The sequence below is a fragment of the Triticum dicoccoides genome, chromosome 2A, assembly GCF_002162155.2.
Source record: "Triticum dicoccoides isolate Atlit2015 ecotype Zavitan chromosome 2A, WEW_v2.0, whole genome shotgun sequence".
Taxonomy (NCBI): Eukaryota; Viridiplantae; Streptophyta; class Magnoliopsida; order Poales; family Poaceae; genus Triticum; species Triticum dicoccoides.
The window spans coordinates 19,719,760-19,745,679 of NC_041382.1; the positions used below are offsets into that span (position 1 = coordinate 19,719,760).

The 25,920-nt window shown below is 46.0% G+C and overlaps 2 protein-coding genes and 1 pseudogene across 6 annotated transcripts; 1 reads left to right on the forward strand and 2 right to left on the reverse strand.

Moving 5' to 3' along the window:
* The first annotated feature begins 5,346 nt into the window (after window positions 1-5,346).
* On the forward strand, window positions 5,347-6,746 carry LOC119358691. Of its 2 annotated transcripts, none has more exons than XR_005172283.1 (2): window positions 5,347-5,796; window positions 6,113-6,746. XR_005172283.1 is itself a non-coding variant. In XM_037625134.1 (2 exons), the coding sequence occupies exons 1-2, from the start codon at window positions 5,589-5,591 to the stop codon at window positions 6,381-6,383; spliced, it is 453 nt and encodes a 150-aa protein (XP_037481031.1). In that variant the 5' UTR covers window positions 5,354-5,588; the 3' UTR covers window positions 6,384-6,746. The 2 variants fall into 2 exon arrangements, 1 of the variants encoding a protein (XP_037481031.1); XM_037625134.1 differs by having other exon boundaries at window positions 5,354-5,770.
* A 3,233-nt stretch (window positions 6,747-9,979) lies between these two features.
* On the reverse strand, window positions 9,980-18,336 carry LOC119352853 (probable histone acetyltransferase HAC-like 3). Of its 4 annotated transcripts, none has more exons than XM_037619443.1 (17): window positions 18,019-18,336; window positions 17,088-17,246; window positions 16,507-16,615; window positions 16,020-16,197; window positions 15,721-15,945; window positions 14,874-15,631; window positions 14,336-14,608; window positions 13,977-14,252; window positions 13,344-13,472; window positions 13,028-13,228; window positions 12,800-12,942; window positions 12,428-12,713; window positions 12,210-12,349; window positions 11,809-11,887; window positions 11,329-11,673; window positions 10,682-10,902; window positions 9,980-10,559 (listed from the first exon to the last, which is right to left on the reverse strand). In XM_037619443.1, exons 2-17 carry the CDS (start codon window positions 17,240-17,242, stop codon window positions 10,493-10,495), a joined length of 3,585 nt encoding a protein of 1,194 aa, XP_037475340.1. In that variant the 5' UTR covers window positions 17,243-17,246; window positions 18,019-18,336; the 3' UTR covers window positions 9,980-10,492. The 4 variants fall into 4 exon arrangements, with proteins under 4 accessions (XP_037475340.1, XP_037475342.1, XP_037475339.1 ...); XM_037619445.1 differs by having other exon boundaries at window positions 15,721-15,942; window positions 17,088-17,254; XM_037619442.1 differs by having other exon boundaries at window positions 17,088-17,254.
* A 4,427-nt stretch (window positions 18,337-22,763) lies between these two features.
* The window catches only part of LOC119357448, a 14,978-nt pseudogene continuing 11,821 nt past the window's right edge, over window positions 22,764-25,920 (reverse strand).

Consider the following 25,920-nt stretch of genomic DNA (forward strand, 5'->3'; position numbering starts at 1 on the left):
TGACTTCCCTCGATGAGTATTGCGGTGAGAACTTATCGAGTTCGATACGACACGCCACGCACCAAGCCCCGTCCATTATGTCCTTGATCCTCCATACGTCAATGGCATTCTTGTCCTTGTCGAACCATGCCATGGAGATAGCACCATAGAGCTCGAGGATGGACGTACGGCCGCCGCCATGGCTGCTCCACCAAGGACCATGCATGACCTTGAACTCTCCGTTTATGACGTCGAATGCCAAGAGCTCGCACACCGCAGATTCCGGCCCAAGCATAGGTTCAACCACCCAATAAATCTTGCCATTCACGTAGGCTGGCGGCACGTCAAGGGCCACCGGCCTTGGCGGAGGATCATGCGGACACCAGTCATCATCTGTCCGCAGCCAACGCGCGTCACACCTCAATTTGTACTCTCGTGTTGCCATGTTCTTCTCCTCGTATGCAAGAGATACTATGACATGGTCCTCCACCTCGGAGTCGTACCCCAACGCGATTGAGCTGCCCAACAAGACTGCGTCTCTCTTGACTTGTTGTATTCTCTCACTAAGGCCCAAGGTAGGGTTGTGTAGGTAGTCACCAAAGCTCCACCTCCCTAAGTTTAGGCCATGGCATGGCTGAGAACATTGGACAGGATTATCCAATGGTAGGCCATATAAGAAGGTGTTGTTCATGTGCTCATCCAGGTCACTGAATGAACCCACCAAGGGGTCGAGGACAAACTTGATCCGCGGGCGTGTTGCGTGGACGGCGGCGTGCGATAGGATGAAAGAGTTGGTGGTGATCATGGCGCGCCATGCCCTGCTCACGAGGCTGAGTCTCGAGACGGACCGTGCTGGCAACCACTTGAGGACGTGGAACCAAGCTTCCATCACCGGTGAAGAGGAGACCATCTCCTCAACGTCGCGGCCCACAGGCACAAGACTCTCCTCGAACAGGCCGAGCGCCGGGTAGTCATACGTGTCATGGAAACTGCCGGCGATGGCCTCATCTGGCCGGAAAAGAATCTCTGGTACGCCTCCACCATTAAGGTCTACCGCGAACACCTTGCAAGTGCCCGTGCCAAACATGATCTTCTTCTCCAATCCATTGGCACCATTAGACAGACAGAGAGGAGCTATCCACCTCGACTGCAGCTGCGACCGCTGTGGCTCCGGCCAAGCCGCCCGGTCGATGCAACAAAGCTGCTCCCACCGTCGGGCCTTGTAATCACGCAGCAGCCATACATGGCACGGGTCGCCGCCGCTGAAGACGCATAGGCACCCGTCGAGCTCCGTCGTCCTGAGACTGAGAGGATCCTGCCCCGGAGGGCATGGGGGCAATGGCAGGGAACCAAAGGTCTCGTCCCTGACGTTGAAAGTGAGGATGCCACCATCGTAGCGGCAGAGGAAGTGCAGGTGGCCGTTCAAGAACACGGCCGGGTTCGCCTCCGTGACAACGCACATCGGAGGCTTGGAGGTGGCAGGCCGCCAGTACGCCGGCGTGTCACCGCCGAGAACGAAGACGTCGCAACACGGGGCATCAACGGAATTAACCTCTTCTTTGCTGAAGATACGGACTGCCTTGTACCGGTGGGTGTCCGAGCAGTAACCAAGGCCGTAAACCACATCCATGTAGTACGGGAGTGGATGCCGGAAAGTCTTCTTGGACGGCACTCGAGTGTCGGGGAGAGGAAGCACCGCGCCGGTGGACGGGTTGCAGACGTAGTAGCCGCCACTCCGGGCGCAGCGGCTTGGTGAGGAGGGCGGGACGCAGCAAGTCGTTACGCATCAGCTTCGTCGTCGCGCCGCCGGGCTGCCAGGCATAAAAGAAGTAGTCGTCCGAGGGCTCCTCCGTAGGACTGAAGAAGAGCTTTGGCCGGCCCGCGGCTGACTGGTAGTTTGCCCGCCGGAGGTGAAGCTCGAGGAAGCGCGCCGACGAGAGCGTGGCCTGCCATGAACGTGAGACGCAGCGGAAGCGCCCCGCGGACTTGGCCGGCAGGTAGGCAAGGATTTCCGTGACGACTTTGTGTGGCAAAGGCGACCTCTGTGCCGAGGCATCATCACCCTGCTGGTTCTCCTGCTCGTGCGCCGCCATCGATTCCTTGTGCGCTTAATTGCTCTGGGCTGTGGTGGCTTCCGATGATGCCCCGATCGATGGCTGCCCATGATGGCTCGATCTTATCTAAAACGGCGAGAGATCCAGGTTGGCTACGTCGCGAGTTGGTATTTGAGTTAGACTCGGTTTGGGCGCCCGTAAATTAGGCCGTTTTAGCGCGCGCAACGCGGCGGGTCGCTCCAGCGGGCGCGCAAAAACGACGCGCGCGCTATAACGGGTCGGGCGCGCGGTCGAAAACACTTAGACGCGCGGTGTATTTCGGGCGCCCGCTGCAGCGCGCGGCACACTCCAGCGCTCGCGCCCGCACTTCCTCTCCCACTTCCACCCCCCGTCCGGCCGCGGCGACCGTTCAGGCTTCCCCGGCCTATCCCCGCGCGCCCGCGCTTCCGCCCCATCCCCTCCTAGTCCCGCCGGCGCTCGCGCGCCTCCGTCGTTCGAGGAACAGCGCCCGAGCGCTCGCTGCCGCACCGCGCCCACAAGGTGTTTGACAAAACGCCTACAAGGTATGTATTGCTCAAACTTCATGAATTTGATGCATGTTTTGAATTGTAGTTTTTATAGTATAGTATTGAACATTGTAGATGAGTTCGTCGTATGATTCTTCCGAAGAAGAATTTGATATGGAAGAGGAGGAGGATCTTGCAATGATCCTAGCTATGCATATATAAAAAAACCGAAGCACGGTGGTTCGGTTATGGGTCGGCAGAAAATTTGGAGGGATAGGATCGATGCCCACAACAGATTGATCAGGCATTATTTTGCGGAGAATCCCATATACCCCGAGTCGTATTTTCGTCGCCGGTTTAGGATGAGCACCGAGTTGTTCAGGCGCATTGCAGAGAAACTAGCGAACCATGACCGTTTTTTTCAGCAAAGGAGGAATGCCGCCGGAGAGCTCGGGCATAGCACCTTTCAGAAGGTGACAGCCGCTTTGCGTATGTTGGCATACGGTATACCGGTTGATCTTGTTGATGATCACTTGGCTATGGGTGAGAGCCAAGCCATCATGTGTGTCAAGCGCTTTGCAGTGGGAATTGTGCAAGTGTTTGGCGAGGAGTATTTGAGATCTCCCAATGCTGAAGACGTCGCAAGGCTATTGGCGATGAACAAAGCTCACGGTTTTCCTGGCATGATTGGCTCAATAGATTGCATGCATTGGAGTTGAAAGAATTGTCCAAAAGCATGGCATGGGCAATTCCACGGCCAAAAAAAGGGTTCCACTATAATCCTTGAAGCGGTGGCCGATCAGGAGACTTGGATTTGGCATGCATTCTTTGGAATGCCTGGATCTTTGAATGACATCAATGTTGTCAACCGGTCACCACTGATAAATAAGATTGCAAACGGTGAGTTGCCACCGGTGCAGTTTGTAGCAAATAGCCGTACGTACAACTATGGCTATTATCTAGCGGATGGCATCTATCCAAAGTGGCAAACCTTCGTGAAGCCGTTGAAAAAGCCGGAAGGTAAGAAAAATTTTGATTTCCATAATGCTCATGCGGCGGCTAGAAAAGATGTGGAGAGAGCATTTGTGATTTTGCAAGCCCAATTTGCTATTGTGAGAGGACCGGCTAGATTTTGGGATCAAAAAATGCTTTGGTACATCATGCACGCTTGTGTGATCATGCACAACATGATCATCGAGAATGAGCGTGGCCAAGATTTAGACTACTCACAGTATGAGCTCTTGGGATATCCCGTGCGAGTGCGACAGAGGGCTGAAAGGGTAGCCCGTTTTATTGCCTCCTATCATGCCATTCGGCGTCCCGCAACGCACAATAAACTTCAGAATGATTTGATTGATGAGTGGTGGGCATGGCATGGACGACAAAGAGCATGATGATATCTGCATTCGACATTGTATTGTTCATAAACTATTTGTTGTGTTTATTGCATTTGTTGTACTGAACGATAAACTATTTGTTTGAGTTGTAATGATAATGAAATTGAACTATTTATTGTTGATTTATTTTGTTTGTTTGATCATTTTTGCTCATAATACATGTATATGTGGTTTCTGCGGCGCGCGCGCGCTGTATTTTTGTTGCTCTGCTGGAGCGGCGCGCGCGCTGTGCATTATAGCGCGGCTGCTGGAGTCAGCACAAGCGGGCGCGCTAAACCAGTCGAAGCGTGCGCGGCAAACAGGTTTTTTGCGCGCGGCGCTTAGCGCGACTGTTGGAGATGCTTTTAAGGTTAGTTTCCTAGCTAGTGTCTACGTGTTTGAGTAGTACTGGGTGTTAGCTACGTCTACAACGTGTTTGAGTTGTACTACTTGAGTTAGTTAAGGTAGAGCCAGGCGTGTCCTAAACTCCTAATCATAGTAGTACTAGTAGGATTTGTAATGTACAGTTAAAAAAGGCGGCTACTACAAATCAACCGGTTGATTTGATACAAAATTAAAACACCTGCAGAGCCATCCGATTGGTCGCATCTCAGCGGCAGGATGCACGTGCCATCTGAGCCACGCGTGGCCGCTCTCTCGCGATAGACCTTTGCAACAGAGAATGTGTTGTAATGTAGCACCGTCACAGCCATTCACGGCTGCTCGCTCGCGATAGAACCGCTGGCGAGCGCCGTGTCGGAGCACGGGTAGCCGCCGACGATGCTTCACTGCAGCGGAGCCGCCGGTGAGCGTTGCGTCAGAGCACGGGTAGCTGCCGACGACGCTTCACTACAGCAACAACACAGGCGCGGCTGCGTTCCATCGCAGCGCTGGACACCGCCGGCGATGTTTCACTGCAACACCACATGACAGGGTTGCATCGGTGCTCCATCGTAGCACCCGACGCCGGTGTGACGCTGCTCAATCGGTGATGTTGTACAGTAGCGCCGCCACGCAGTTCAATGCAACGTCGGGGCCAGCTAGATTCTACTACTTGTTTGCTTAGCCGTGGTCACTTCATGCTGACTGAACCACGTTTGCTACAAATTGCAAACGACTTGACAATAAGAAATTCATTTGACCTGGCACTCATATATATTTTTTATCAAAAAAGCTTATGTTATTTATTTTTTTTGCGAGATCTCATATATGTTTTGTTACCATGATGGGAAGGTTCTACGCATCATCCCAATCCTTTCTCGACATGGCCGGGTTGCTACCGGCAGCCGTTGGGGTTTTTGTTATTTGAGAAACCGAAGACCATTCTAAGGCGGGGCTCTTTTTTGAGAGAAAGAATACAAACTTTATCACATGCATCGCTTGTGCTTGTGGAGATGGCAAGAAGTTGACCTCCTCCACTAGCAAAGTATAGTACTGAAACACGCTAGCACCATCCTACCGAGATCTAATCTGATCTGATCCCTTCTTCTCACAAACCCACGTAATCAATGGATTGAGCCCTACGGTCTCCGTTGAATGAAAGGGGGAAAAGGTACAAACAGCTTGTTCGTTCCCAACAGCCAAATTATTCTCATCCTAACTTGCACCCCATAATGCTCACGTCAATAATTGATCTCTTGGTCTAAACGAACAGCGGCGATCGAGTAGGCGAAATGGCGCGCTCCAGCGTGTACCATGTTATGTTATGTACTGTACTTAGTATCCATACGACCATACTGCCTCCTGCCCTCCTCCCTCTCTTCACTTGCCCTGTGTGTGTCGGCCGGCAACCTGCCTCCCGCAACCTCGAGCTCCTCCTCCCCCGCAGCGGCGGCCTCATGGCTCACCACACGACGTACGTCGATCTCCACCATGCAAACGGTTATCTCCTCATCTCTCTGTTTTGTACCCCCACGAAATATCTCCGCTCTATGGATTGTTACTACTCATCGATGAGTGGTCGGATCCAAGCATTAACCTCCTGTGAGGCAACCACCGGCCACCGGGCGGACGGCGGAGGTGAGGCCTTCCTGCAACATGCAGCTTGGGTTGTTCCCATGGCCTTTTCAGCGGCGGTGCCTCCTACCGTGGTCGGTCGCCATGGATGAGTGGAGCGAGCATCAACCACGATTACCGAAAATAGATTGTCGCTGCTTGCATTAATTCTTACATGTATTTTGTATTTACTGTTTTGTAGGCTCCGGTGGGATGCATTTGCCAAAGGTACTCCGCTATGGGATGTTGATCCGGTCCCTGGTGAACTGGTTGTTGGTTTAAATGGAGACATGTACTACATACCACCCGGTGATGCTCTGGTCGCCGCTTCAGGTGTCATGGCAGAGACGCCAAAGACGTTGGGCTACATCTTGGGGGAGGAAATCTGGAGTTTTCTCATGGGGTGGGATGAACAAGATCCTGTTGCCGATACTCTCTTGAGCCCACCGTCACAGGCGCTGGATCTCCGGTGAGCTCTACGGTGATTATGTCCAACAGAACTACGGAAGGTGGTAGAAGGTTCAGTTCTACGTCCAGATTATAAAATGTATCCCACCTCTTATCTAATCTATCCATTTGAGATCCGGTGGTTATGGGGGAAAGTTTCAGATTTGCACTGAACGGTGGTTTTCACCTGCTAAGTCACCATGTGAATGATGATATGTGTTACTCCCATGCATCCCTTTTTGACGGTGGTTTGAGTATAATTTAGACTGAAATGCCCCTAGTTACAATTTTTTATTAGAGTATAATTTTTTTGTGGGGTATAAATATAATTACCATAGGCTAATTAAGGATTCTTCTAATTCTGGGCATTGATTTGAGTATAATTTGGGACTGAAATGGCCCTAGCTAAATACAAAGTTTGATTAGAGGAGTAATTACCTTCAGCTGACTAATGATCCTTCCAGTTCAAGACACTGTTTGACTATAATTTGGGACTGAAATGCATGTGGTTATAGTGTTGACTAGAGGACTAATTAACATGCCTAACTAATTAGGGTTGAGGGTTACACAGCCCACAGGCATTTTTTAAGATTCATACGACACAACTCAGAATGTGAGCAACTGGCACTCGAACTCGGGCAGGTTGGCAAGTATCAACAGCTGCTAATCATCCAGGTGGAGCCTCGTCAGCCGGTGGCTAATTAATGATCCCTTCAATTCGAGAGGGTTACTGTTTTATACTCCCTCCGTTTCATATTACCTATTCTGGTTTTGAACTAAAACCATGATAGGTAATGTTGAACGGAGGGAGTATTAACTAGTACTCGTAATCAGTAACAATTCACAGGTGATGGTGTATACGTAGTCACATACTGGTCGGGCATGAGAGACGTTGCAGGCTTGCAACCAGGTAGCAACACGCGCCGGTCCGAAACCAGCCGATTTTGTGGCCCAGAAGAGGAGCCGGTGGTTAGCCAACAGCGAAACATGCAATTCACGGTGGAAAGATCAAATGTGCATGTCACTACAGACTAACCAACGGACATGCTAGGTTGATGATGCTTGGTCGATCCTAAGCTCCCTGGATCTGCTTCTTTAAGAAAACGATATCAAGCTTCGTGGTTTGTGCCATTAATTGGTGTGCCATTGGCAGGCTACACTATATGGTAGGGTAATATTAGTAGATTAGATGGCAATTGCATCTCCAAGCTATACTACTCAAACCATCGACAGATCTTCGGTATACTCTCTTAATAGGTTAATCTAGAATCAGAAAAAAAAATCTTTTTTGTATTAATCAAACGCTTCGTAAATCTAGTGCACTCGTGCAACACACCAATTTGCTTTGTGTGTTGGGAACACAACCCACAAGAGACGTCGTCAAGTCAAGGGACCGCATGAGACTTGCTATTTTGTTGAGCCCTTTTGTGCTTGGGGGCTGAACAAGGGACTATATTGGCCCTGAGAAGGAGAAGCATCATGTCCAACATCAAAAGTTTCATCCCTATCTTTCTCACCTCTTCCTCTTGTACCTCTACCTGACCTGCCTCCCGCGTCTTGATCTGCTCCAATCCAACCATAGATGTATACTAGCTAGTGTTGTTTCAAAAAAATTGTCCCGTACATATCAAAGGCATGGTGTACCCATTAAACGTCATTTACAAACACTAAAAAATGATACTCCCTCGGTCCCATAATATAAGACACTTTTACAAGCTAACATAGCTTGCAAAAGCGTCTTACATTATGGGACGGAGGGAGTAATAGGTAAGTATGCACAACCTCACATGAAGTTTAGTGTTGATGCTTGTGACCGTATTGTACACCACCAAATCCAGCATACGGCAGCAACATGAAATAAGACGTTGTGACGCCAAAGATTGATCAGTTATGTGCAATACGAAGTGGTGTGGCGCCATGATCTGAAAACTACAACACTGACTTCGAATATAGAAATAGAAAAGAAAAGAGAAAGTACTAGAGTAAGCAACATCAATCTTGTGCTACTCCAAACAAAACTGCTGCAACATGATGAGCAAAACACTACAATTGGTAAAATACACGTACTGCAGCAGCAGGAGCATTAAAATATCCTAAAGATGTCCCTGACTCTTTCTTCTACCTGGCTTCAGATCTGAAAGTCAAGTACACAGGCGGACCAGCAGATCACTAGCTGCATCCGCTGCAGCCCACGTGGGCACGTGCTCCTCGCCCTCCGCCGCACTCGCCGTGCCCCCACGATGAAAGAAGATGCTCTGCGGCTGGGGGAGGAGGCCAGACTACATGCTCACCGCGTCCACCATCCCCGGCTACCGGCTTGGCACAACCTCGCCAGAGCTGCACTCGAGCGAGCCCTGCAGTCCAACGTCGCTAGAGAGAAAGAGAGTAGAGTGATAAGCGCGTGGGTTGGAACGGATAAGGATTGAAGTGCTGCCGGGGAGTGTCAGGAACGCGTGGAGGGTTCTTGTTTTTCTTCCTGCCGAACTCACGCGGTTTCTATCTCTCATCTTCCATTGCTGTAAGATGAAATTAAATTTTAAGCTGATGTTGTCAGTCAAATAGCCATGAGTAGTTGTTTCTATGCTTTTGATGCAACGGAAGATGCTACCTGTACAAAATTACAGTTTCCTTCCTTGGTTATCTGAACCAAAGTTAGAAGTATCATGTAGATTGAGCAGTGAGCACAAGATATGTTTGAGCCAGTCACAGGCCATAAACCTCATAATTCCTCTGTTTTCTCTGCAAGTGAGGGAACCTGGCTTCAGTTTGTGAACTGTGAACATCTTGCTTCAGTTTTTCCTTCCCCCACTTGTTTGTTTCATCTTGAAAAAACACTCGTCATGCACCAAGCTTCTCAGTCAGCTGAGGGTAAACAAAAAAACTAACATTCTTTAAAAGAACTAATGCCATTGTGACTGTTATTGTCAAGAACCAGACTCCCTTTTCAGTGATTACCCAGGGATAAGCACAAGGCTCGAGACATGGTCAAACATGAAACTGTGTTATGGAAATTTCTTATGATTTAGTTAGATGAAAATACTGATCTGACACTGAATTTCCAGTTTACAAAAGCTTCTCTTTGGTTTTCTAAAATTTAGTTTGCTGCTATCGTAAACCCTAAATAACCATGGTTTCTTCTTGTGCTACGACAGGGCGGCAAGCATCATGACAGGGCCACAGAAGAAGAAATAACACTGCTATGCTGAGCCAACTTTTGTTTGTGTCATGAAACCAGATACAACTCCGTTCCCGGGACTGAACTTGGCCCTCGCCGAGTACATGTAATCATTTGTGTGCTGTAAATTAAGGCCTTGAAACGTTTGTTGCTTCATCTTGTTTGTCTATGCTTCATCTTTTTTGTCTATAATTCGTTAAAGTGTTTGCCTATCCTACATGCTGCAGCACTGTGTTTTTTGTGTTCGCATTAAGTTGCCAGTTTCTTTGCTTGCCCAGCAACATCATGCGCTGCATATGCTGACTATACCTTCACATGTTACGCCAAAATGTTCTGAATGAACCTTCACGTGTTACGCCAAAATGTTCTGAATGAATTTACAGCACCCGACGTAGATTACATATACTACGACTGGACCATCTTTTTGAAAAGAAGAAGCTTATAGAGTAACAAAATAATAACTTTGTCACAAGCGCCCAATGCCGTCATCTTCAGAATTCTACAGCAGCAAGCACAGCTTCAGAAGCATCAAAGATGATGACAGGATAGTTAATATACACATTAACTGAACCTGGGTTAACATGGCTGAGCAAAATTGCGGCCTTGTTCGATTCAATGGGGTCAAAAGGGAGGGAGGGGGGATAAAATAAATAAGAAACAAAATAATCCTATATCCTGTCAATCCATCATCTATGGCCTGCAGGAAACATATACAGGTATATTGTACCTACACCACTACATTTGTCAGGCTATGTAAGCTTCCGCCTTCTTCCCACACGTCTCAGGAAAATCGGCGAAACAAATAACTCTGCTGCTGCTGCCGCCGCCGCCACCAGGTCGCCGTTTTATTTATTTCGCAACTTGCAATCCGGTTAACATGCGACGGCCAACAACAATTTATTGCATTTTCATCAACAAATCTTCTGCTCAAGAAAACCTAGGAGGTTAATTTCTGATCCGCTAGCATTCCATGGCACAGGCTCCAGTAGTAAGCATTTTGGCCTTGCCCATGAATTCTTTTAGATCCCTGAAAATGGAGTTACAGGAAAAATCATCACAAAGCCCAAGAAAAGAGATAATATATATTGAGTGATGCAACTATGCATTTGGAGAAAGCAGCTGCATAATGCGGATGAAGCATGAATCTACCTGCATCTGGGAACTGAGCAGTCCCTGTGATCACACTGTTTTGAGTGAGTGAGCAGAAGTCTCCACATGAAGACACAATTCCTGCAACCTCCTTGGTTCCGGATAGCACATCGTACACCATGGTAGAACAACTTCTTCATTGTAACACACAGTTTGAAACTGCAATTATGCGGATCGTGGAAGCATTTTGATGCATGCACCAAGCTCTCAAGGTAGTCCTGCTTTGAAAACATGAAGTTCATTAGTATGGAACAGCGGGGGAAAAAAATCATTCTAACAAAAGACAATTAAAGAAATTTATTTTAGAACTACACAAGAATCCAAAATAAGGAAAATCATCACATTCACAGAACCGTACCAAAAAAAGGATCATATTCCAAACAATACAAAAAAACTAATCACAGAAATCGTCCATAAATTAGGTAAGAGAACAAAACAAAAGAGAACTAGACTATCCAGTTAGAAATTTAACATCCCTTTGGGATTGCGGTGGATTGTGATAATCCCGTTTGTTTAACAAGAATTTGAATATTTGACTGTTTGTTGAAATAAACTTTTTCATAATTCTGTAACTATTTTTCCACAACACTGCAGAATAAGTCCAGCACAGAACAGTCCAACACAAAACTGAGACTTAAAACAGATACCTGCAGAGTGTAGTTTGGCAGTAGTTGCTGATTGTCCGCCTGTTTGAGTTTATGTATGTGCAAATTTTCGCCGTCTTGTTTATAGCATGAATCACAAAACTTGCAGCCTGCGCAAACCAGGCACCGCCACGCAAAGCGTTGATCCATTGCCCGGTGACAAGCAGAGCAAGCTGAATCATGTAGATTATAAAGAATCATCATTGTTGAGTGTTTTGCCCGTCGGAGTGTATCAAACTGGTATTGATTGTCTTGACAATGCTTCAAGAAATCTGTTCTGCTGTCAAAATACTTGCTTTCCATTGTTGGATCTCCATCATCAGTCTCTGGGAGAGGTTCTTCCTCTATCTGTAGAACAATTAGTTACTCTGTTAAGTACAAATTTCATCATAAATTTACCTAATAATAGCAACGTGAATATTTTGCTTGCTTTATTTGACTGATGAAATGAACTTAAAACTATAGCAGAGTTTATAATAGTACTCTTTGAAAGGCATGCTTTTGTTTTGTTGCAGCTGGATGCCTGTTCTTTTGTGGGGCACTTAGCTCCTCTGCATGGCATCTACAAGGAAGAACAGGCAAAAACATCATCAGTAATGGGTCCTATCTCAATGGAATGGGTAATTTATCAAGGAACAAAAACTGAGAAATTAAAAAACAGGGGTCATGTTAAGTCCATTTTGCAATTTGAATGACAGATGATCAATTCAAAAAGAAACTGGAGGGCCTGGGCGCTAGATGATAATACGTCTGTGCAGTTGGATTTTTCATAAGAAAAGGCATTCTCACTGCTGCTGCTTTACTAAGCTTTATGTGGTCATAACCTAGGACAGCAGATTACGTAAGTATAAGATAAAATAATAGTGATCGGATGAAATACTTACTGGTCACAAAGATGGAAGTTTTTGCAGCAAGTACACATCCAACTTTTACCAGATAAAATAGGTTGGTGGCAATGCTTGCAAAACTGCTGCAGACAAAGCATAATAAAGTCTTCTTTCATTGTTCTCATCTTTTCTCCAAGCTACCAACAATGAAAAATATGGTGTCAGTGCTGACGTTATAGTGAAAGGGGGATTAAACAAGATTAAAGTAAACTAACTTTGTGCACTAACAAGATATCCTCAGGGTTCCCTTTCCTGTCATCACGTTTGGCAACCCGTAGGGCCCTTCCTGCTTGTATGTCGTTCTTCTGCGAGGTGTCGTCGTCTTTCTTCTCGAGGAGTTTCTCTGCTTCCCCAGGCCAGAAATCATTCTCACAATATGGCAAGCATGCTGCAGAAATAACGGCCTTGCATTCACTGGTAGGCTGAAGAAAAAAATCGTACAGCGTGTTACGCTCCACAACTACACCCTCCCTAACAGCCTTCTTGATCAAGTTCTGGTACCTAAGAAGATTCATGAGAAAGCCCAATTTAGTACCATAAACAAATAATAAGGATTAAATCGTAATTATCATGTTATAAATACTGACCAGCTCCGAAGTTTGTCAGACCTCGGCATTTTTTGTGCCGTGGGATGACAATACAAAACATAATCATCACGCTTTGTAGATGGACAAGCCCATATGGAGCAGCTTACAAACCCTTGTTTCTTGCAGTAATCCAAATAGCCAATCTAAAGGAAAAACATATCGGAAGAATTTGAGCTCAACATGAAATCAAGAAAGTTAATATTAGATGAGTATTCGCATTTCTCATACCAAAATTTCATGGTACACAAAGGTACGGAGAGCTTCGCCACTTGCAGATTTGATTTCAGGCCTGAAGTACTTGACCGAATCGATATATGCAAGATAAACGTGCCTTTGATTTGGTGAGGGGCTAGCAGAACCATACTCTTGTACATACATGGCAAACAGACAAACATCCACGCCTTCATTCTTTTGAAACAAGAGAATGGCCTGTACAGAACAAAAGGCACCAAAAGTTAGCCCTCATTATGTACTAAATAGCTGAAATTATTGTTAACTTGGATAAGGACGAAAGAATTTGTCAAATAAGCTATCACCCAATCACCTTCGATTTGTACGGAAATTCACCAGGGTAGTTTCCTTGTTTAAAAAAATCCCGAAAACGTGGTAGGACTTGAAGTACTCTTGCAGCAGAAGAAACCACTCTAACAGTAAGACCTTCAACTTCAGGTACCTAAAATATTGGAGTGCAAAAAGAAAGTTGCAATAAGTTTACTCCATAGTTAACATCAGACTGCAAAACAATTCCTAGAGACAGGCAAATAATATTAAGATCAACACAGACAGACTGAGGAAACATCAGCAATCAGAACTCATTTCATTATAATATGACATGAATCAAATTATCTCTATTCGAATCCAATAAACTCAACCACACAACTTGACATAGTTTAGAAAAGAAGATCCCGAAATGCAACAAATATTACCCAATTATATATACAGATAATTACTAAGTCGACAGAGGAAGATTGCAAATTTACAATGAAAGAGCTAATGTGTAAGTTCGAACGACATGGATCAAGAAGAGCAAGTAGCTCCTGGAAAATAATAATAAAGTATTAAAACAGGAATGTGATAGGTCTATGGTTAGTTGTATGGTCAAGAATTGCTGATAATATGGGAGTTATTTTGTATGTAGTAGAAGCCCACAGGATAATCACAAATATAGCACAAATACCTCTTCAACACTTTTTCCTGAAGCCCTTGCCCTCTGCAGCCGCTCATGCTCAAGCCGCACTGAAAGTCTCTGCTCGATATGATCGCTCAGTTTAGTTCTTGGTAACTCTAATGCTCCTAGAACAGCAGATGACTCCAGCAAATTTTTATCTCCGCTATCCTTCTCCTTCAATAAACATTTCGCACATGTATACTCCACCCCCTCCTCCATAACCTTAGGGTTAAAAAGGGCACATATTTGATGCTGCCACGCTTTGCACTTATCACACGCAACCCACTGAAATGGCACAAGTTGAACAAAAGATGAGGAATTTGTATATGATTAAGAATAAGTAGAGAGATGTAAGAAAAGCACATTACCCATTCAGACTCGGCATCTGTTTCTGCATAATTGGATCTCCTTTCATATTTAGCTTTTGCATTACTAACATGGTGGTGACATTTGGCACATATTGAAGTCTTATCACTTCCATTTTCCACAGGAACATAATAGGATCCCGTCGAATTTATTACTTTAAAACACAGAGCACAGAATCGTGGAGGAGGTTCAAAAAGAAGCCGCTCCATCCCACATAAGTTGCATGTATTTTGGTCAGGCAAGCCTGACTGGTCCTCTTCTGTAATCGCCTTGTTCTGAAAGAAGGAAAAACAATTGAGACAACGAATATGACCTATAGCTCAAAATAACTAAATATTATGTACTATACAGGCAATCCAGCTAACATGATAAAACAAAAACTATTCTTGAGCCTGACTCAAGTGAAATTACATAACTACGTAATTTTGCATATTACTAAGTGGCATAATCTGTAGATATTCTAGCACAACTAAGGATCAAATGATATACTGATATTACAGTAATAGAAAACCGATGAGATCCAACAGGCTCTGAACTCACCGGAAAAATATGCTGGCCCAGACTTCTCATGTGATCTCTAAGCTCCTCAGCAGTTAAAGGATAAAGTATTGAGCCCCCTCTTTTCTTCCTTGTAGTTAGGCTGGCTACTAGTGATGTTTGATCCACTGGGCTAAGCTTAGAGTCCTTCATCTCGATGTCACCATTTTCATAACACAACCCTTCTTCAGCTTGCACAGCAGTCTCTTGCAACCTAAAATTCTCCATGGTATTGCTAGCATTGCTGTCCTGCAAGGAACAGCCAGATGGCGACTTCATAGATAATACTGTGGTTTCAGACTTTACTGTTTCAGAAGATGCATGAGGCCCATTGGCAGCAGGCTGTTGTTCCTTTGGAAACTCTATTTCATCGGCATGGACAGGAATGGGGTAATTAACCTTTAATCGTTTTGCCGGATGATGCTTGCCAGAAGATTCATCTGAAGCAGGTGAATTTGGCTTTGATACAGTGCTATTTGATGTCTGTTCAGCTCTCCCCACTACCTCTCTTACAGTGACACAATTACCAGAGTACAAGTCATGGCCTCCAGCTGTAATATTTGACTGATCTGATTGCTCTATTGGGTGACTCCAAGTATATAACATTTCCTTGCATTCTCTGTACTGTAGAGACGATGATACTTGGCCAGTGGAATATCTGTTGTTATTTGTAAAATTTGTGGTTCGGTCACACATCCCAGACACAGAACTGGAACTACCAGATGTCGATGGTTGTGGACTACCAACTTGATGAGCATCACCTGATACAATTTGATCATAATGTTTAAGATGCAAAATAGCTTAAGCTAAGTTTCATACATAACTCAAGTCAAGGTAAGTAAAAACTGACCTGGGAAATGGTCTTCTGTATGGCCAGTAGGCGCTCCACCACTGAAATCTCCAGCAAGACAGGAACTATATTTTGGTAGTGATGACATACATGGTGCAGCAGTGGTGTTTGCTAAGCTTTCAGGACTCCGTTTAATGTTATCAGCTGAAGAATGAGCAAAGTCGGTGGCAACTTCATGATGATTAGTTGGTGCAACTTCATGATGATTAGTTGGTGCAAATCCTGCTAAAATAAACCCAAAGTTAAAATTCTGAAGTTGTATTGTGAGGTCAAGATCGAAACTGATCATCTTAACTCACCCTGAGGATAAAACACATGATGTATACTTGAATCTGTTGCTTCTACCCCAAGCTGTCCTGGGTATGATGTCGGTAAAGCTGCTGAAGAAGCCCAAGCATATATACTGTTGCCAAATGATCCACAACTGAGAAGAGCATTTACCCTAACTTCTAAAGTTTCAAAATCCATGTATTGGATCTGAGAGAAAAAAGTAGGTGTTAGCAAGTCATTCAGAATTATAATAATATGATTTAAACGACCAAATTCCATGAGTACATCACATCATCTAACAGTACCAGTACCATGAAAGGAAAACATAAAAAATTACAAGAATAGCTTAAAAATTGACAAACAGTTCCAAGTTCAGCAGAGCATGATTAAAGATAGCATCTAAAGATGATGTAACAAGAAAGCAGAAGAACCCCAAACAAAGCACCGAGTGAGGTCAGGGACAATTATAGTGAAACAGAGGAAAGAATTGTATTTGCAACAGGACACAACACAAACCTTTGATTCAGCATCCTTATAAAGCTGCTCGTCAATACTTTTTGAAACTGCCACAAGATAGCGTGTGTCCAAGTTGTAGAACTCCTCTCTTCTTTGCAGGTAGTTTGCACTGGATAGATAAAGAGATCAAGATGTAGTGTGAAAACAGGAAATGTCAATGATAAATTATTTAGACAGACAGAACCACTTCATTATTTTTTCACCTCTCTAACACCCCGAATTATCTACTATGCATGGGTTTCAATCAAACAACAAAGTACAGAGACGATATTGTCATACATAGTATGTCAACATATTTTGCATGGACGTCTATGGCTGATGTCCACTAGTACAATAAGACACAACTGACAATTCACGTTGCCCAAATTTTATAAAGTTTCTCCAGTGACTGAAAATTGTAGTATATATGTAGAAAAAGACCCAAGGCATTGCAATCATTCTCAAGAAGTACACAACAATGCATACCACAAGAATATGAACAGTGACACAATTGTCAACACAGCTAGAAAAAAAGGACCTACAATGTAACCATTGGTATTAGAATACGCATTGCTGTGGATATTGGTGATTTCAGCACTTACATTCTATGTTTGATCACGAGACGGACTGGAGAAGTATCTGAATCCATATTATCCAGCTGGAGAACTTGCGCTGCAGTCTGTGTGCGAGGTTTCTGGACAGTAAAGCCACTTGGTGCATACTGCTGCTGGATCCCTTGCAGGGTTTGCGTCATCATCCTTCTAAATCACTTAAAATCAAAATATTTAAGTTAGTTTCAGACTTATCAGCAGCTACAACCACCCCATATACAATAAATGGTCAGGGCAAATGGTAATAAGCAAGAACAAACCAAACAATTAATATATTAATATTAATACAATACAAAGCAGCATTAGATAATTGGTACGGGCAAAAGGTCCATTTTACCAAGTAAACATCAAACACGCCAACCACCGAGCCCCACATGCATGACTAACAACAAGCACTTCAGCCTTATACTAAAGTGAGTTTTATAACCAGTAAACTATGACTAACAGCAAGCACACAAACTGTATCCCAGGCTTAACCAGTTGAAAGAACTGAAATTTTTCCTCCTAACTAAAATCTATCACATGAAACTAGCCACTGATAAGGGAGAAGAATTATGTGCATAGAAAAATGTGAGCAAGAAGATTGGCATTGCTAAATAAAAGTAAAACCAATGTGACTTTCACATCCAGGAACTACACTGCGCATCATTTAAGTAAGAAAATGTACGACCTTAAAGGACACATTCATGTTTAATCAGCAATGCCATCCTCATTCAGTTAACACTCTGGTTACAGAATGGCCGGGCGAACATAACAAGTACGACTAACAATCACGGCCTATGCTACAAACACTATGTTTTTCCTAATTAAAACGAGATTGGTTTCGGTCGACAGCGCCAGCAGCTCATCAGACCAGCAGCGCGTGATACGTACGAGCCACGGAGAAGTGAGGGGCGCGGGGGAGGGGGGGCAGAGGGCTTACTGGGGAGGAAGAGGCTGCCGCCCGTCGTCCGCTTGGCCGGAGGAGGCCGCCGCGGCTGCGTCGACTGCCTCGGCTCGTCCGCGCGGCGTCGCCGCCTAGGGTTAGGGTTTCGTCTGCCTTTCGTCTCGGTCGCGGCTGCGGCGGATCGGACGGTGGAGGCTTGTGATGGCTGTGGACCGCGAGGATCGGGGTTGGGGTTGGCGTTGGGCCGGGATTCTCTCCGCGAGCCAGATATCGGCCGTCACCCCGACTTCTTGGATCAGTCGGAAAAGGGGAAATTTGTCTCAGAAAAAAAGTCGGAAAAGGGAAATTGGGTGGGCGTCACAACTGGAATCAATCTTGGGAGTTCGGTAGCATAGTATAAATAACGAAAATACAAAGGTGAACATGGTGCGCACGCACCCATGTGAATAGTAAATGGAAAACGTTTGATATAAACCGGATGATTTTCCATCCTCGTAAGCCGTCTGCTACGCGTGCCACGTGCCCCATCAGTCCACGTTTTTCCTCCCCCAGTTTATCCTTTCCTGGTGCCTTCTCGTCCACTCATCGGTCTCCTCATCTTCTTCCTTTGTTTTTTCCCCTCCACCTGCTACTGAAAGGAAGAGGCAACGCCGGCCAAATCCATATCAACGCATGCTGCATGGTGAAGCTCCCACCCGGGGGGACTGCAACGGCGGCCGCCGGTGTCGCAGACAATGAAGCATCCACCATCGCGGTCGCATCGTGCCGCGTCGCAGCAACCCCCGTCTTCATCGTGCTGCGTGTAGCAACATCCACCCGTCGCCGCGTCGTCGTCGCGCTGCGATGGAGCACCAACAAGCGGTGGGGCGGTGGAGTCCGCTATGCCGGTGCGAGCTGCAGCGAAACATCGTCGGTGGCGTCGGGTGCTGCGATGGAACATCGATGGACCACCTCCGCACCGGCGTCAGCGCTGCAGTGAAGCGTCGCCGGCGACGGCGCGTGCGCGCCGCAGGGGGCGTTGAAACTTCGTCAGAGTTGCATTGAAAGCACCATCGGCTTGCAATGGAGTGCCTCCGGGGTGATCGGAGCTCCGCCGCGGCTATAATGGAGCTCCGCCGCGGTTGCAATGGAGCTTCATGGGAGCTGCAATAGAGCTTCGCCTGGCCTGCAATGGAGCCCTGCCATGGCTGCAATGAAGCTTCGTCGGAGATGTTGCTGATGCAGCGTCGATGCATTTTTTGTGCTTGGTGTTGCCACGGCCATGGCTGCAATGCAGCAGGTCGGTGCTCCCGGAGCGCCCCCCGGCGCTGCAATGGAGCGATGTCAGTGATGCAGCAGTCAGCGGCGGCTCTTGGAGATGCGTTGCTGTGCGCGTAGACGGCCTCGATGCCACAGCGGGTGCTGCGTTGGTCTGGTGAAAGGGGATCAGAGGAGGAAGACGTGAGGTGGGGCTGTTTTGCTTGGTGAAAGGGGATCAGATTGATGGCTACCCAGGCGGATGATTTCTCAGAGATATCATCCGGCTGATTCATAGCATCATAGTAAATTCATAAAAAATACAAAAAAAAATTAAAAAAACATACTGAAATTTCGTGGTATGAAACTTAGTCATTCACGTGTGAAGTTTCATGATGTATTGACACCCATGATATTTTTAGTGAAGAAAATACAAATGCAACCATAATATTCATTAAACAGTGTTTTTTTATATTAGTGTTAATATTCATCGCCCATGGTGCAGAATAAGTTATCTTCGCCCGAGATAATCTTACAATCGCTTCCCAGATAAATTACGTTTAGAATATAAATAGTTACATGCATAGTGATTCAATATGTAAAATTTGGTACGAGAAATGCGAATACTCATCTAATATTAACATAGTTTCGATTAGCTTCGATTTTGTCATTTTTGCCCATATTACCACGGATGTGATTTCTTCATAAAACTTCCTATGCGAGTATACCGGTTGACTATGTATATTACAAAAATAGATTCAGATTTTTTTGATTTTTTCTAGCATTTTTTTTAATTTATTATTCATAAAAGGTGTGTGCGCACCCATGTTCATCAAATTTGTGTCCATATAAATAACGCCATATAAAGATTAAAATATGGCACGATCCAAACAATAAGCATACCGCAAAAAAATCGTATGAGTGTTAGAGTCGGCCCGTGGGGTTGCATTCGGGTCGTGGGGTTGCATAAGCCACAGGTGACGACTTTGGCCTAATAAAAGGGAAAATCTAGCTAAACTATGGGCGTCCTTATTGGTTGTCCGACCTTCGAAGGAAAACTTGCAATTGAAATTAGCTACACTGGCGTGAATCTCTTCAATAATAATTCCATGATGTCCTCTGTGCCTTCCTTCTATATCTTTCATAACGTATTGTGCGTCCGATGCAACAATTTTATTTTGAAGCCCAAGATCTACTGCAAGTGCAAAGGCTTCGCGGCAGCTAGGGAAGCAACTCCCAACAAACATTTCGCCCCCTCTTGATCGCTCGTTGGGGAGGGGGGAGGCCAAACCACGTTTGGCCCAAAGGACTAGTTATTTTTTTAATGCCATAAAAACATGGTTTCTTATCAAAACAAAGGAAATCATAAATTTATAAAAATGTCATTATTATGAAAATATGAAAAATGCCGCTACTTTCTAAAACTTCCATTTTTTCTAATTTATAAATTTACAATGGTATGTTTAAAAAATGTGCCACGGGATCTATAAAAAGATAAGGCCTCTGTTGGTTCATAGGATAGGATTATCGTAGGAATAGGAATTTTGTAGGAAATGAGATGACATGTATCTCAAATTCTATGAGTAGGATTAGGAAACAAGATGTCATTTGGTTGACACCAAAGGAATTTTTCCATTGAGTCTAGGCTCATTTTTATTTTTCTATGAAATGTGGAGGATAGGAACCAATCCTATGTAGGAATAGGAATCCATTCCTATGAACCAAAGGGCTCTAAAGGAAAAAATCCTATAAGAATCCTGTCCTCTAGAATTTCTATGAAATTCCTCCAAACCAAAGGAGGCCTAAATTTATGAAATTTGCCATGGAGATGTTTCACGGTGCAAAAATGCTATGTTTTTTGGATTTCCTTATTTTTGCCTAGACATAAACAAAAATGCCCATGTGTAAACTTTTGCTTTATTTGGTCCACTGCACAAAAAATTACTTATAAAAAATGTCGTGTCAATGAAGAAATTGCCATGTCAATACAAAAATGAAATTTTTGTCCACTTAATAATAAAACCGTCATCCTCTTGATAATAAATTTGTCATACAAATCTATACCTGCTAATAAAGGAAATAGGTACTCTTGGTCCATCATGCTATTTTGTATAAAACCTCATGATGTTTCTGATAATCAACTTGTTGTCCAGTTTTAAATCGGATTTTTGGTTTCAAAGAGAACCCCCTGATGGTTTCTGGTATTCAACCCACGACTCAGTTTTATATGATGTTATTTTGCATGTTAAACGTTAAAAAAATGCAATTTAGAATGCAACCTCAATCAATAGCGCATGATCCATCTTTCTTCATACCGGTGCCGATCCGGATTGTAAATGAACGCCATAGCAAAACTAGGATTGAAGACGAAACAAACATCTATAAAGACACATGCATACCTCATGAAAACCTCACATGAAAAAACCAGATTTCTCATCTTATGCAGAGACAGACGCCTTAGGATTGACAACATTCAAGCTTTTTTTGTGATTGTGTGAGAATTGAGGCCACCGTCGTCGAAGGGGGAGGAGGATAAGGGCAACACAGATGAGACGCCATGCGTTAAAATAAAGGACTTTGGTCTTGGGTCATGGTTATTGGATTAGGAAGTGGTATTTTTTTTCTCTCATTGCAACGCACGGACTCTTTTGCTAGTAATAATAAAAACGTCACCCTCTCACTAATAGAATTGTCATCCTATTAATATGTAAACTCCATGCTCTCAATAATAAAAGAGTTATGCTCTTAATAAAAATGTCATGTTATTAATAATAAAAATGGCATGCTATTAACAATAAAACTGTAATCCTCTTAATAATAAAAATATTGTATTATTAATTATTAAAATGTCATGCTCTTAATAATAAAACTGCCATGTGAGGAAGTAAAAAAAACATACTATGTTGATTTCAACAATGAAAAATATATTCAACTGCTAAAAATAGCCTTCACAAATAATAAAAAAATACAAATGATCAAAAGGCGCAAATACCTCGGTCAGCTGGCTAGTTATATCACACCTTGGATTCTGCCACCTTAACTAAAAAACAAGTGGTTCTGTAGTATCGCCTAAGCTACTTGTGTCATTGCTATTGTTGAGGAAATCGTTAACTGGTAGCTGCTCGGTTGGCAGGCGACTAGAGGATTAATCAGCCATTTAATCAATTAATCGGCCGATTTATCGGTTTATCGGCTACTCAGTGACCCTACAAGTAAGGATTAATCGGCAAGTAAACTGGTTAGTCGGACGAATTCTTGAATAGGACTCATTGCAAACCTACTCCTTGTGGGGGCTCTCCAAAATCGAAATTTACGTTTCCCTCAAAAAAAATTGTAGAAGGACTAGAGAGGGATTAATGTAATGCAATGGGTGTATTATTAAGCCTCAAAGGCAAGTATATATGGAGTACAAGGGCAAGAGGCCTCTCTTAGAAATAAGATAAGAATCATATAAGCAAAGAATACAATTAATCTCAACAAATCATAGCCTATAATAATCTATACGCCAACAAAAACAAATCGAAATTTACGTTGAAACTGAAAGATCAGTGCAGTATAGTTGTACGTGTAGGTATACGCGTCTGCGTGCGCCCGTGCACAGTCCGCGCGGCGGCCCAAGGCGAGATAAGCCTGTGCGGTGGCGGCTTCATGCGCTCGATCTTCTCGAGCACCATGACGACCTCGGGCATGGAGGGCCGGCTCTTGGGGTCGCCGGCGAGGCAGCTCATGGTGAGCTGGTGCGGCTCGCAGGGCGGCCCTCGACGTGTACTGCCCGTCCAGGTGCGGATCTACCAGCTGCGGCAGCCTCCGGCGGTCCGCCAGGTACGGTTTGGCCCAGCTCACAAGGTTGGTCTGCGGTGCCGGCCGGGCCGTGTCGAGCGCGCGCAGGCCGGTGAGCATCTCCAGCAGTACCACGCCGAACCCGTAGACGTCGCTCTTCACGTACAGGTGACCTGCACACGCACACACACACGGATTTTTGAGTGGTGATGGGGCTAACTATGGTGGGCGAGTGGTAGCTGTACGGCCGTAACTGTTTTTTTTTCAAAACGGAGGCAAAGATTGCCTCATCTATTAATTAAGCAGAAGTACGGCCGTAACTGTGGAGACGTACTCCGGTGCGGCGTAGCCGTAGGTGCCCATGATGCGGGTGGTGACATGGCTGTCGCCGTTCCTGACGAGGCCGAAGTCGGAGATCTTGGCGTTGTAGTGCTGCATGACGTACGACCCAAGGCAAGGCACAGCACGTACGTGCGTCAGTTGACTATTACTCTTACGTACTGGTTTTACAAAAAACTTAGTAGAAAGTGTGCGTGGGAATAACATTTTTGTTGACTATATAGGCAACTGAACGTTTTATATGCACGCGTACCGTGTCGAGGAGGATGTTGGAGGACTTGAAGTCTCGGTAGATGACATGCTTGTCCGCCGAGTGCAAGAAGGCGAGCCCGCGTGCGGCGCCGATGGCGATCCGTAACCGCAGGGCCCATGAGATTGGATGGACGGAGCCGCCTTCTCCTACCAAGAAACATACCCCTCAATTTACCATCTCTCATGAAAGCCCAGGCTCTGGCGCTGAGAGTGAGGTGGGAGTGGCTAAGAAGGACTGATCCTAGCAGACCATGGCAAGGTTTATCTATGGCGGCTGACTGTGATGCAAGAGATGTTTTTGAAAGCATGGTTAGGATTGAGGTTGGAAGGGGTGACAGCGTCCTGTTCTGGAGAGATAAGTGGATACGAGGAGCTGGAGTGGCAGATATCGCGCCGCGCTTGATGGAGACGGTGCCAAGGAGAATCATTAACAGCCGGACGGTCCTTCAGGCTCTTACGGAGAACAGGTGGTACGAGGACTCGATGCCACGGCTACCTTCACTGCCCAGTTGCAGTGTATGCACCTCTGCCATGCAATCGCTTCGGTGCATAGAGACGCGAATGAACCGGACCGGTTCACTTGGCCGGCGACGAATACGGCGAGCTACTCGGCTAAATCGGTCTATGACCATCTTTGCTCGGGCCTGCAGAAATCACCAACGGCGGCTTGCACTTGGAGAAGCTGGGCGACCTTAAAGTGCAAGCTGTTCATTTGGTTGGCGTTACAATATCGATTGTGGACATCGGATAGACGGGCACGTCATGGCCTGCAAGACCAGCCGTCGCCATGTTTCACGTGTTTGCAAGCGGAGGATAACGTGGACCACATACTGGCCAAGTGCATTTTTGCACAGGAGGTGTGGCATCGTGTGTTTGACCTGCTCGGACTTAATGTGGTAGGCACTACTACGAATGACACCTTCCCTGCTTGGTGGATGAGAGAAAGGAAGAAGTTCAGTGGAGCGGACAGAAGAGGCTTTGACACTCTCGTGACGGCGGTGGCTTGGACTCTTTGGAAGCAAAGAAACGCCAGGGTTTTCAACAGACAGGAGCAGCAGAAACCTGCACCCCTCATCCCCAATCTTGTGTTTGAGGAAATCACGGCATGGCATACGGCAGGGCTTGGAGCGGGACGTCTACAACGTTTTGCGAGAAGTTAGATTAGTTGTGCTTCGGAGTCGAGTAGGTGTGTGTCACCCACCCTAGATGTTCGCATCAGGGATGGGCTTCTTGTACATTAACTCTCTTTCGTCTATAAAAATATGGTACGCCATTGGCGTACTCTCGAAAAAAAAGTTTACCATCTCTTTTCCCCTAAAAAAAAGAAGTTTACCATCTCTTTCACTTTTTCACTCAAAGATGTGACCTTGGCACCACATCAAAGTTTGTTTCTGTTTAGTGTGTATAGACCGAGTTGGGAAAGTGGCATTTGCGTGGAGGATGGCGTGCGACACGCGCGACACGCTCCCGTATGTCACGCTCCCGTGCGACGCACGTCTCTCGTGTGAGGCACGGTTTCGATGCGATTACGTGCCGAATCTAGGCACGGCGCTGCTGATCTTCCGACCAGGATCAATCTGCCGGCGAGGACGCCGCCTGGAGCTCGCCGACGCCGATGGGGTGGTGGTGGACGCGCGAAGTTGGCCCGAGGAAGATGCGGTCAAGGTGGGCGGAATGGTGGAATTCCCTTGTCACCTGCCACGTGTCGCGGCGGCTGACCGGTGGGGCGACCCCAGGACGGTTCCCGAGGTGAGTAATGGCGGCGAGGGGGGAGGGAGAGAGGTTATTTGGCCGACGCATCGGCTCTTCGCCACTTCCTCCACCACTCCCCCACATTCGGATCTCATCCAAAGCAACCGCTACGGCGCGACGCTCCCAGAGCTAGGGTTCGATGTCGACGCGCGAGCAACAGATGTGGGCCCTCTCCTCCGGCGACAAGGTGCTGATGGGGAGGCTCCAGGAGCTCGACCGCTGGTTTCCGATGGCGAAGGCCCTCAACGACGCGTCGGAGATGGTGCGAGACAAGCTCAGGGGAAAGGAGATCCCCCGTTGCTTCCCCAACTACGAGCGCCAGCCGGTGATGGGGGTGCTCCTCTGGGCGATGCTGGAGGCGGAGTCGCTGGATCCAGAGCAGAGGGAGAAGTGGAAGGTGTTCCGCTCCCTCCGCTACCGCCTGATTCAGCCAAGGGCGCCACCGCCGATGCAGCCGCAGGCGCCACCGCAGGCGGTGGTGATGGGGATTCCGTCCCCTGGGTCTAGATGGCTCCCGATCGAGATCGAGGAGGACGAAGTGATAGCGGTGACTCCAAGGCGCAGGAACAGGACGCCAGC

Excerpts from the sequence above, each read along its gene's own strand:
- LOC119352853 (XM_037619443.1), bottom strand. The coding sequence starts at position 17,242 with ATGATGACGCAAACCCTGCAAGGGATCCAGCAGCAGTATGCACCAAGT. Across the intron at positions 12,943-13,027 it reads TTGTGTACCATGAAATTTTG|ATTGGCTATTTGGATTACTG; the intron begins GTATGAGAAATG and ends TTTTTCCTTTAG. Across the intron at positions 11,674-11,808 it reads AAAAGCATGCCTTTCAAAGA|ATAGAGGAAGAACCTCTCCC; the intron begins GTACTATTATAA and ends ATTGTTCTACAG.
- LOC119358691 (XM_037625134.1), top strand. The coding sequence starts at position 5,589 with ATGGCGCGCTCCAGCGTGTACCATGTTATGTTATGTACTGTACTTAGT. Across the intron at positions 5,771-6,112 it reads CTCATGGCTCACCACACGAC|GCTCCGGTGGGATGCATTTG; the intron begins GTACGTCGATCT and ends ACTGTTTTGTAG.